A 12,663-nucleotide genomic window follows, 5' to 3' on the forward strand; every position below is an offset into this window, starting at 1 on the left:
CCAACCCTAACCCTAACCCTAACCCACCCTAACCCTAACCCTAACCCTAACCCTAACCCTAACCCTAACCCTAACCCTAACAACCCTAACCTAACCCTAACCCTAACCCTAACCCTAACCCTAACCCTAACCCTAACCCTAACCCTAAACCCTAACCCTAACCCTAACCCTAACCCTAACCCTAACCCTAACCCTAACCCTAACCCTAACCCTAACCCTAACCCTAACCCTAACCCTAACCCTAACCCTAACCCTAACCCTAACCCTAACCCTAACCCTAACCCTAACCCTAACCCTAACCCTAACCCTAACCCTAACCCTAACCCTAACCCTAACCCTAACCCTAACCCTAACCCTAACCCTAACCCTAACCCTAACCCCTAACCCTAACCCTAACCCTAACCCTAACCCTAAACCCTAACCCTAACCCTAACCCTAACCCTAACCCTAACCCTAACCCTAACCCTAACCCTAACCCTAACCCTAACCCTAACCCTAACCCTAACCCTAACCCTAACCCTAACCCTAACCCTAACCCTAACCCTAACCCTAACCCTAACCCTAACCCTAACCCTAACCCTAACCCTAACCCTAACCCTAACCCTAACCCTAACCCTAACCCTAACCCTAACCCTAACCCTAACCCTAACCCTAACCCTAACCCTAACCCTAACCCTAACCCTAACCCTAACCCTAACCCTAACCCTAACCCTAACCCTAACCCTAACCCTAACCCTAACCCTAACCCTAACCCTAACCCTAACCCTAACCCTAACCCTAACCCTAACCCTAACCCTAACCCTAACCCTAACCCTAACCCTAACCCTAACCCTAACCCTAACCCTAACCCTAACCCTAACCCTAACCCTAACCCTAACCCTAACCCTAACCCTAACCCTAACCCTAACCCTAACCCTAACCCTAACCCTAACCCTAACCCTAACCCTAACCCTAACCCTAACCCTAACCCTAACCCTAACCCTAACCCTAACCCTAACCCTAACCCTAACCCTAACCCTAACCCTAACCCTAACCCTAACCCTAACCCTAACCCTAACCCTAACCCTAACCCTAACCCTAACCCTAACCCTAACCCTAACCCTAACCCTAACCCTAACCCTAACCCTAACCCTAACCCTAACCCTAACCCTAACCCTAACCCTAACCCTAACCCTAACCCTAACCCTAACCCTAACCCTAACCCTAACCCTAACCCTAACCCTAACCCTAACCCTAACCCTAACCCTAACCCTAACCCTAACCCTAACCCTAACCCTAACCCTAACCCTAAAACAACATGCTATTAAAAAGAGGGGGGGTTCGTTTTTTTTTCTGCCTGCTATTCCTTCTTGGACCACAGGAGGGCACTGTTTTCTCCAGGGTTGCGGAACGGCCACAGAAAACTCTTAAAATGCCATCGAAAAGGTTTCTTTCTTTTTCGGGCTGCGATACCTGCTGTGACCACAGGAGGGCACAATTTTCTGCACCTTAGCGATCACTTTGACGTCACGGGACGGAAAACTGTACCCTCGTGTGGCCAAAACAGGTATCGCGGCCGCAAAAACAAATAAACCTTTTCGATGCCATTTTAAGATTCTTCGGTGCCCGTTCCGCAACCCTGGAAAAAACAGTGCCCTCCTGTGGTCCAACAAGGAATAGCATAACAACCCTAAAACTCCGTTTAAAAAGTATCTTTCTTTTTCGGGCTGCGATACCTATTTTGACCACAGGAGGGCACAATTTTCTGCACCTTAGCGATCACTTTGAAGTCATGGCACCGAAAACTGTGCCCTCGTGTGGCCAAAACGGGTACTGTGGCTGCAAAAAGAAACCCTTTTAATGGGATTTTAAGGTTATTATCCTGTACCTTTATTGTTAACGACTTATTAATATTTATTAAAGCGACGGGAGGCCCCTTTGCTGCAACACGGGAACTGGAAAAGAAATCTCGCTTCAAAAGCCTTAACCGGAGTTAAGGAGGCCTGTGATGGCCTATTCATATTAATAAAGTTTTAATAATAAAGAATAACAACGCTAAAACTCCATTTAAAAAGTTTCTTTCTTTGGGTTGCTGCGATCCCTGCTTGGACCCTTAGGAAGAACGAAGGAAGTAGGAGGAGAGAGAGGAAGGAACAGAAGGGGAGAAGAAAGGTTGGAGTAAAGGTAAACGTTTACCCGGAGCAGCCCTTAAAAAGTAAAAATGAAAAATGAAAGTTAAAAGGTCGTTTTTTACCAACGGCGATGGGGGTTGCACAGGAGACGGACGGAAAGTTGCGCTGACGCTGGGAAGGTCGCTCCGAGAAGCGCTGGTACGGAAAAAATCGGCGACCGTGCTTTTTCTGCCTGCTATTCCTTCTTGGACCACAGGAGGGCACTGTTTTCTCCAGGGTTGCGGAGCTGGCACGGAAGAATCTTAAAATGCCATCGAAAAGGTTTCTTTCTTTTTGGGGCTGCGATACCTGCTTTGACCACAGGAGGGCACAATTTTCTGCACCTTAACCATAACATTTTCAAGTCATGGGACGGAAAACTGTGCCCTCGTGTGGCCAAACGGGTACTGTGGCTGCAAAAAGAAACCCTTTTAATGGGATTTTAAGGTTATTATCCTGTACCTTTATTATTAACGTCTTATTAATATTTATTAAAGCGACGGGAGGCCCCTTTGCTGCAACACGGGAACTGGAAAAGAAATCCCGCTTCAAAAGCCTTAACCGGAGTTAAGGAGGCCTGTGATGGCCCATTGATATTAATAAAGTTTTAATAATAAAAAATAACAACCCTAAAATTCCATTTAAAAAGTTTCTTTCTTTTGGTTGCTGCGATCCCTGCTTGGACCGCAGGATAGCGCTGTTTTTCGTCAACCTTAGCGTGGAGGCCGTTGTAGACCTTTGGACCTCAGGTTAAGGCTTTTGAAGCAGGATTCTTTCTTTTGTGTCCGTTATGTAGCTCCTGGGCCTCCCGTTGCTCTATTAATATTAATAAAGCTTTTAATAATAAAGAGACAGAATAATAATCGTTAAAAAGGGTTTTTTTCTTTTTTTTCTGGCTGCTATATCTGCTTGGGCCACAGGAGGGCACTGTTTTCTGTCCCTTAGCGATAGCTTTGAAGGTATCGAGATATTACTTTATCGTGGTGGTAGGCTGTGAGGAGAACCCTAACCCTAACCCTAACCCTGACCTTTGACACCCCCTGACCTTTAACCTTTGACCTTTGACCTTTGACCTCTGCCTCCCAGCGATTTACCTCCTTGCAGCAAGCAACAAGAAACAGCCCATTTCAGCTTCAGCACAGCCTAATTAGCACAAGTTGATTGGATCCGCAGCCCGACTCTCAGCTGTTTTGCCTGGCCTCTGCTGCTTGCTGCAAAGAGGTAAATGGCTGGGAACAATTTTTTTTTTGTGCTACTCAAGCTATGTTGAAAATGAAAATGAAAGTAAAGCAGGCTATTTTGCTGTAACGAGGCAAAATTGCTGACAGGAAGAGGCAGATTTCTTTTTCTTGTTTTCCTCACCAAAAAAGGGAGGTGCATCTTATAGTCCAGAGCATCTTATACTCCAAAAATTTCAGTATATGCCGTTCGTCTCCCTGATAAGACGACTGTCTTATCAGGGAGACTGTGGCAGGCTACAGGCAATCTTCTCCGCAGCGTAAGAAGACAGAAGGATGTGTTGAATTTGACACTACCGATTTCCCTACGAAGCCTCTGCAACAGCACTTGCCCACAAAACCCCCAGATTACAAGACTGGGGCTATTCATTTTAGAAAAAGAGCCACGTGCTGAGGTGCAGACGTGAAGGGGAGGATGCCGTTCTCCCCCTCAAAACAGCAGTCCTAACGGATCAGGACAGGCCAAAGAAAGTCTTTCCTCAAGAAATTAGCGTTAACGTACAGAATCTGCTTCCGTGGGGACCAGGTGATGGCCACCGACCTCAATGCACTGAAAGGGGGGACGATGGAGGGGACTGTTTGTCATGAGGCTACGTGCTGCCTGGGGCGATGAGGGCTAGATGCTTGAGCTGAAGGAGGCTTTCCTGTCCTACTTCTTGGGCTTTCAACCGGTCCGATGGAAAGCAAAATCAGAGCAGGCTTTAACTGAGTAAGAGGGTCAAGACTGCCGCTGGAGATTCGGAGGGCAAAGGAGCCCGGGGGGCCTAGCGGAAGAGGTGGTGGAGGATGGAGGCGGTCCCTCTGACTAGGGACGGGTGCAGGGAGGAGAATGGGACCGAGGGGCCGGTCCTTGGAAGTGGATGGCTGCAACCGGTAAGCGAATGGGGTTCCCGCGCTTTTGAATATTTCAATTTACTGAGAAGAAACAGCTACGGTATCTTATATAAGCCGTAAGCAGGTGATGGGTCCAGCTGAAAAATCTACATTGACAAAAATCTGTAAACTGCAAAATACAGGTATAATTTTATTTACGGTTTAATATAGTATTAACAATGATAGGCAATCTGGCCTGACTATTTGCACTGAAATAGGAACAACTCCTTCTCTCAAAGTATATCCCCAAAGGACAGCTATCAGGGAGATATGCCGGTACTGGTCTGTCCCTCGTGATCGCTTTAGAGGTGCGATTCGCCTCTGCCTTGAAAGATCCTGGATCCCGGGGTCTCCCCGGTTGCTGTGTCACAGCTGGATACGCACGGATTGGTGCGTGAAGGGCCACGTCTTCCTGGGATGGCGTGGAGTACTTGTACTGCTTGCCACAGAATTCACAGGTATAGTTGCCTGTTTCTACAAAGTAAGAAAACAATTTTCGGAAGGAGAAAAGATTTTCCCAAAAACCCTTGACCCAAACGTGGATCTCAATTCAGAGCGTAGCAGGCTAGACGTTTCCCACGTGACCTCGTGAGATGAGTTCCAAGTTTTCTTGACCGAGGGGGCCCTGGGCGCCCACCTTCGTGTTAACTGTTTCCTCTGTTTTGCCCCAGCTCTCTTTCCTGGAGAGAGGCTGAAAAGACACGGCTGCTACAGAGGCTAGACTTCCTTTTGCAGAAGTAGCGTTTGGGAGTGGGCTGTATAAACCGTCGCAGACAGCAAAGGCCAAGTTGCGCTCTCATCAGCGCTTACGAGGGGTATCATCTCAGATCGTGATCGATTTCTAGTTTTAATATCGCTCCCCACCCTCAATTTCACCCTATTCCCGAAGAAAACATGGTAACGTACTTTTTTTTATCCCAGAGGACAATACTTAGACGATATCTTCCCCTTTAATGAAGAGCTCTTTGTGAATTCTAAAATTAAGTCATGAGAAATGCAAGTGGAATGTTTTTCCTAGGTCTGAATATAATTATAAATTATAAATTATAAATAACGTGCGCTTAATTCCTTCTCTTTGCAATAAAGTATTTACATCTAAATACTTTGGCCAAATTGGATTGTTTTAACCAGATGCTTTTAAAAGTATGTAACGTTAAGCAAGAATAATTTTATAATTCCCCGACTCAACCGTGTTTGTTTCTTCTCTATGTCAAACGTGGAAGATTAATTTTTTGGTTTACTTAGGAGTGCTATTTGCAAGCAGGTTGCTTGTCTCCTGACGGATGGCCGCAGTCCGAGTTCGAGCTGTTGCTTTGCGTGCAAAAGGTCCAGGTTCACCCCTGCGTTTCCAGGGAAGGGCTGGGAAAAACCCCTCTGCTTGAACGGATGTTCAGAGCCCTGCAGCCGGTCCGTGCCGATAGTCGTGGGACAGATGGACCGACGAGCAGACCTGATACCGAGCGGCTTTCGGGCATCCTGGGAGTTATTCTGCCTGCTACGCCTTGGAAAACCTAGCGGTTGCTATCAGTGCTCCTTAAACAAACCCCGGTGAAAGATACATCCGAGGAAGATTTTCCGACGTGTCACCAGCCGTGCCCAGAGGAATGGAGTCCGGGTCCCGCACGGGCAAAGAATGTGCTCTTTCTGTTGGACTAGTGAGAGCTTCCTGCCTTTGCCAGAAACGCTCCATCCCTGGCTTGGGCCTGAAACCTCAGCTCTGAAACGCTGAAAGCTAGTGAATGACTTAAGTTGCAAACTCGGTCAATCGTACTTGGACCGATCTTCTGAAAGGGCTGGGGCTCCTCTTCTTTCACCTCCTCCTTGGCAATCGTTGCTTGGTCGTAGGGGTCTGCGAGAGGAGAGAAAGAGGAGAGAGCTGATCGGGGCGTGTGGAAACGCCTCCCTGGCTTTATCCCTCGGGACCTGCTCTCATCCTTAGTCTTAAATAGACTAACATACATTTCACACGTGTATGGTATTTTTACTGAATATATTTTTCTTGATAATCTCCCTATTAAAGTGACTAATAATAAGATGTGTGTTTCCAATTCGGGATATAAAATTTGCACTTATGATTTCTTTTTAAAGTGTGACAACTTGATTGCAAAAAACTGCAGTCGTTCTTAACAAGAGTCAGACTGCTTCCAAAAAGCAACACGACCGGCCTACCTCTACCAAGAGGCCCCGAGACTCTCCTATCCACCAAACAGGCGCTCTTTCTCCCGACGGAGTGGATTAATCTCTGCACACACCCACGGGTGCTTCAAACTGCAACACGGCAGGGCTTCCGGCTCCATTCTCCATCCGTTGAGCATTCGCCCGAATGCTCCTCGGTCAAAGACTTCCTAAAGTGTTGGAATCGTTGAGCCAGAAGTTTCTATTGGCTGAAACTTTATTGCCAAAAGTTGTATGGTATTATGTCTCTAAACTAGCTGGGTATATGTAGATAAGCGCACACACAACAACAACAACATTCTAATGGTTTCCCTTGGATTTTGATTTTTTGCATCACCCAATGGTGTCAACGGCCCTGCACAAAAGCTCCCCTCCCCAGCTTCTTTCCATAAAATGCAGGCCGGGGTTACCTGCGAAGAGCTCTAAGCGATAACTAAAGGTCCTGAGAACGGGTGCCGGAGCCTGCAGGCTTGCCTGCCCCGTGCCTCCTTTCCCTTCCCTTGGGAGGAGATGGGAAGCTCTAGTCCCGTGATGATGAACCTGTGGCATGCGGAGCCATATTGGTGGGCACGCGAGTGTTGCCCTAGCTTGTTGTGGATTTAATAAGACAAACACAACTTTTGGATTAATCAGAGACAATTTGTATATTGCGCAATAGGTTCAAAGCTCTGTACGTGAAGCGTTGAACAAAGACAGAAATTAGGTACAATGGTTTTATACCCTTCTAGACAAAGGATTCTGTTAACTCAGCAATTCATATGGTCATATACATTTGTCATTTTTAATTGACATTTCCTAATTACTGAGTTTCTTTGCAAAACAGTTATAATTCTTTTTGTAGATTACTGAAGCATAGACTCAAATCATCTTCTGATAGACAACTTTTAACTCATGTGGATCCCCGTGACCTAACCAACCTTTAAGCTGTATGTCATTAGAATGTTCCTTTCTTCTGACAACTTAGAGGCCTCCTAGAGGAACCAAAATTTTGGCTGAGTTGTACTTTTTCCAACCGGATGCATTGCTTTTTAGAATCGAGTGAATAGAAAGTTATCCAGTGGTCATCTATCAGAGCCCGCTTCATTTACATTAAGCTCAACTCCAGCGTGCATGCACATGTTGGCCAACTGATTCCAGTCCCACCGGAAGTCAGGAAACGAGACGAAATGAAACCCTAACCCTAAACCCTAAACCCTAAACCCTAAACCCTAAAAGATTGAACTGGAAAGGGAAACGACAGGAGAGAGGGGAAGGGAGAACAGAGGACAGGAGAGAACAGGAGAAAGAAGAAAGGGGAAAGGAGAGGAAGAAAAGGGAGGGGGAAGAGGAGTAGAGGAGTGGGGGAAGGGAAGGGGAAGTAGGAAAGAGAAGGAGAGGAAGAACAAAGGAAGAACGAAGGAAGTAGGAGGAGAGGAAGGAAGAGAAGGGGAGAAGAAAGATTGGAATAAAGGTAAAGGGTAAAAGAGCAGCCCTGAAAAAGTAAAAATGAAAAATGAAAGTTAAAAGGTCGTTTTTTACCAACGGCGATGGGGGTTGCACAGGAGACGGACGGAAAGTTGCGCTGACGCTGGGAAGGTCGCTCCGAGAAGCGCTGGTACAGAAAAAGTCGGCGACCGTGCTTTTTCTGCCTGCTATTCCTTCTTGGACCACAGGAGGGCACTGTTTTCTCCAGGGTTGCGGACCTGGCACAGAAGAATCTTAAAATGCCGTCGAAAAGGTTTCTTTCTTTTTGTGGCTGCGATACCTGCTTTGACCACAGGAGGGCACAATTTTCTGCACCTTAACCATAACATTTTCAAGTCACGGGACGGAAAACTGTGCCCTCGTGTGGCCAAAACAGGTATCGCGGCCGCAAAAACAAATAAACCTTTTCGATGCCATTTTAAGATTCTTCGGTGCCCGTTCCGCAACCCTGGACAAAACAGTGCCCTCCTGTGGTCCAAGAAGGAATAGCATAACAACCCTAAAACTCCATTTAAAAAGTTTCTTTCTTTTTCGGGCTGCGATACCTATTTTGACCACAGGAGGGCACAATTTTCTGCACCTTAGCGATCACTTTAAACTCATGGGACGGAAAACTGTGCCCTCGTGTGGCCAAAACGGGTACTGTGGCTGCAAAAAGAAACCCTTTTAATGGGATTTTAAGGTTATTATCCTGTACCTTTATTATTAACGTCTTATTAATATTTATTAAAGCGACGGGAGGCCCCTTTGCTGCAACACAGGAACTGGAAAAGAAATCCCGCTTCAAAAGCCTTAACCGGAGTTAAGGAGGCCTGTGATGGCCTATGGATATTAATAAAGTTTTAATAATAAAGAATAACAACGCTAAAACTCCATTTAAAAAGTTTCTTTCTTTGGGTTGCTGCGATCCCTGCTTGGACCCTTAGGAAGAACGAAGGAAGTAGGAGGAGAGAGAGGAAGGAACAGAAGGGGAGAAGAAAGGTTGGAGTAAAGGTAAACGTTTACCCGGAGCAGCCCTTAAAAAGTAAAAATGAAAAATGAAAGTTGAAAGGTCGTTTTTTACCAACGGCGATGGGGGTTGCACAGGAGACGGACGGAAAGTTGCGCTGACGCTGGGAAGGTCGCTCCGAGAAGCGCCAGTACGGAAAAAATCGGCGACCGTGCTTTTTCTGCCTGCTATTCCTTCTTGGACCACAGGAGGGCACTGTTTTCTCCAGGGTTGCGGAGCTGGCACAGAAGAATCTTAAAATGCCATCGAAAAGGTTTCTTTCTCTTTGATACCTGCTTTGACCACAGGAGGGCACAATTTTCTGCATGTTAGCCATAACATTTTCAAGTCATGGGACGGAAAACTGTGCCCTCGTGTGGCCAAAAGAGGTACTGTGGCTGCAAAAAGAAATAAACCTTTTCGATGGCATTTTAAGATTCTTCTGTGCCAGCTCCGCAACCCTGGACAAAACAGTGCCCTCCTGTGGTCCAAGAAGGAATAGCATAACAACCCTAAAACTCCATTTAAAAAGTTTCTTTCTTTTGGTTGCTGCGATCCCTGCTTGGACCGCACGATGGCGCTGTTTTCCGTCAACGTTAGCGTGGAGGCCGTTGTAGACCTTTTGACCACAGGTGAAGGCTTTTGAAGCAAGATTCTTTCTTTTTGCCCGTTACGTAGCTCCTGGGCCTCCCTTTGCGCTATTAATATTAATAAGGCTTTTAATAATAAAGATACAGAATAATAATCTTTAAATGCAATTAAAAAGGGTTTTTTTTTCTTTTTTTTTCTGCCTGCTATTCCTTCTTGGACCACAGGAGGGCACTGTTTTCTCCAGGGTTGCGGAGCTGGCACGGAACAATCTTAAAATGCCATCGAAAAAGTTTCTTTCTTTTTGTGGCTGCGATACCTGCTTTGACCACAGGAGGGCACAATTTTCTGCACCTTAACCATAACATTTTCAAGTCATGGGACGGAAAACTGTGCCCTCGTGTGGCCAAAACAGGTATCGCGGCCGCAAAAACAAACCCTTTTAATGGGATTTTAAGGTTATTATCCTGTATCTTTATTGTTAACGTCTTATTAATATTTATTAAAGCGACGGGAGGCCCCTTTGCTGCAACACAGGAACTGGAAAAGAAATCCCGCTTCAAAAGCCTTAACCGGAGTTAAGGAGGCCTGTGATGGCCCATTGATATTAATAAAGTTTTAATAATGAAGAATAACCCTAAAATTCCATTTAAAAAGTTTCTTTCTTTTGGTTGCTGCGATCCCTGCTTGGACCGCAGGATAGCGCTGTTTTTTGTCAACCTTAGCGTGGAGGCCGTTGTAGACCTTTGGACCTCAGGTTAAGGCTTTTGAAGCAGGATTCTTTCTTCTGTGCCTGTTATGTAGCTCCTGGGCCTCCTGTTGCTCTATTAATATTAATAAGGCTTTTAATAATAAAGAGACAGAATAATAATCTTTAAATGCTATTAAAAAGGGTTTTGTTTTTTTTTCTGGCTGCTATATCTGCTTGGGCTACAGGAGAGCACTGTTTTCCGTCCCTTAGCAATAGCTTTGAAGCTATCGAGATATTACTTTATCGTGGTGGTAGGCTGTGTGGAGAGGGTCTCCTCTTTCAAATTCCTGGGACTCCATCTTAGTGAAGATCTTGCCTGGAAAAATAATATGCTCCGGGTAGTCGAAAAGGCTCAACGGAGACTCCGTTTCCTCAGGATCTTGCGGAAAAACAAGGTGGAACGACGACGGATGACCTCCTTCTACCGGTCTACGATAGAACACTGTAACTATTTAGTACTGTAGACTTGCAGGGTCAGCGCAACGCTGATGTAATATAATTTATTTTATTTATTTATTATTGCGATTTATATGCCGCCTTTCTCCCGAGGGACTCAAGGCGACTTACAAAATGACAATTTCAGATACAAATCACAGCAAAATAAAATTAAAATCAACACCCCAATTAAAACGGTTTAAAATTATAATGGTGTACACTCAAACGGATCGGTTGAGTTGACGGAAGAGCCACGTCTTCGGCTCGCAATGGAAGGAAAGGAGGTCGGGGGCTGTCCTGAGCATGGTGGGCGATCCGTTCCAGAGGGTCCGGGCTCCCACAGAGAACGCTCTAATCTTGGGGGCCGTCAGCCGACATTGTTTGGCCGACGGCATCCTGAGGAGGCCCGCTGTGTGAGAGCGCACGGGACGATGGGAGAGCGGCAGGAGATGGTCCTGCAAGTACCCCGGGCCTAAACCGTGAAGGGCTTTATAGGTAAGCGCCAGCACCTTGAAACGAATCCGGAACGCCACCGGCAGCCGGTGCGGCTCACGCAGGAGAGGTGTTACACGGGAGTATCGAGAAGCCCCCGTAATTACCCGCGCGGCTGCGTTCTGGATTAGCTGGAGCCTCCGGACGCATCCCAAGGGCAGCCCCGTGTAGAGGGTGTTACAGTAGTCCAACCTAGAGGTAACGAGGGCGTGAGTGACCGTGGCGAGGGCATCCCGGTCTAGAAAAGGGCGCGACTGGCGCGCGAGACGCACCTGTGCGAAGGCCCCCCTGGGACAGCCAAGTATCCAGGAGGACCCCCAAGTTGCGGACCCTATCGGAGGGAGTAAGGGTCTCTCCCCCGATCGCTAAAGATGCAACGTCCAGATCCCGGGATGCCGGCATCCACAGCCGCTCGGTCTTGGAAGGGTTGAGTCTGTTCCTCCCCGTCCGAACCCGCACCGCTTCCGGGCAATGGGACGTCACGGAAAGGGCATCCCTAGGGTGGTCGGGGGTGGAGATGTAAAGCTGGGTATCGTCAGCATATTGATACCTCACCCCAAAACCACGAATGATCTTACCCGGCGGTTTCATGTAGATGTTAAAGAGCAGAGGGGAGAGAACCGATCCCTGAGGCGCCCCACAAGTGAGGGGCCTCTGGGAGGATCCCTGGCCCCCCGCGCAAACAGCCTGCAAGCGACCAGAGAGGTAGGAGGAGAACCGCTGTAAAACAGTGCCTCCTATCCCTATCCCCCTGAGCCGCTGCAGCAGGATACCGTGGTCGATGGGATCGAAAGCCGCTAAGAGATCAAGAAGGACCAGGATGGAGGAACAACCCCCATCCCTGGCCCGCCAGAGATCATTTACTAGGGCGACCAGTATCGTTTCCGTGCTGTAACGTAACATAATGTTATGTTATGCGTATATATGTATATAGGATTGTGTGTCTGTTAGTATGATCTATTTGGTTAGGGTTTTTTCTTTCTTTCGCTTATGAGTTGAGATGTATTTTGTGTTTGGGGGGGCTGCGCTAAGGGAGGCTCATCCGATCTCATTGTACGCATCCTTTGTGTTGACAATAAAGGTTTGAATTTGGAAGTAGGGGGATGACTAAGAAAGATGGACAGGAAGTCAGCCGTGATGGAACGGTCGTTTGTCGATGGCACTGGGGGTCGGCGACCGTGACGGACAGGAAGTCCGCCGTGCCGAAAAGGTCACTGTGCAAGGAAGTTGGACGGATGACTAAGGATGGACCGAAAGTTGGCCGTGGCAGGAAGGTCCTTTTCAAAGGCGTTGGGGGAGGGTCGCGGTGAACAGACAGGAAGTCCGTCGTGTCGGGAATGTCTCTTGGAGATGATTGGAAAGGAAGAAGGCGGCGGCCATGTGAAGGCCGACGGAACCGGCTCGTTCCTTTCAGAGGAGCGTAGAGTAGCGGTGCTTTTGCTGCCGTTCTGCACTTTGGCCCTTCGCTTCTCGGTCTCCGCGAATTGTGGGCGAAAGCAAAGGCAGGCC

At 47.3% G+C, this 12,663-nt stretch overlaps 1 protein-coding gene across 1 annotated transcript; it reads right to left on the minus strand.

The window, feature by feature from the left end:
* Positions 1-4,387: 4,387 nt before the first annotated feature.
* On the minus strand, positions 4,388-6,692 carry LOC148111640 (uncharacterized). Its single transcript, XM_087880094.1, has 3 exons — positions 6,514-6,692; positions 6,033-6,110; positions 4,388-4,735 (listed from the first exon to the last, which is right to left on the minus strand). The coding sequence occupies exons 1-3, from the start codon at positions 6,563-6,565 to the stop codon at positions 4,413-4,415; spliced, it is 453 nt and encodes a 150-aa protein (XP_087736220.1). The 5' UTR covers positions 6,566-6,692; the 3' UTR covers positions 4,388-4,412.
* Positions 6,693-12,663: the final 5,971 nt, after the last annotated feature.

This window comes from Pantherophis guttatus, chromosome 17, assembly GCF_059756535.1.
Source record: "Pantherophis guttatus breed Tessera chromosome 17, ASM5975653v1, whole genome shotgun sequence".
NCBI lineage: Eukaryota > Metazoa > Chordata > Lepidosauria > Squamata > Colubridae > Pantherophis > Pantherophis guttatus.

Excerpts from the sequence above, each read along its gene's own strand:
- LOC148111640 (XM_087880094.1), bottom strand. The coding sequence starts at position 6,565 with ATGGAGAATGGAGCCGGAAGCCCTGCCGTGTTGCAGTTTGAAGCACCC. Across the intron at positions 6,111-6,513 it reads GCAGTTTGAAGCACCCGTGG|ACCCCTACGACCAAGCAACG; the intron begins GTGTGTGCAGAG and ends CTCCTCTCGCAG. Across the intron at positions 4,736-6,032 it reads CTTTCAGAAGATCGGTCCAA|AAACAGGCAACTATACCTGT; the intron begins GTACGATTGACC and ends CTTACTTTGTAG.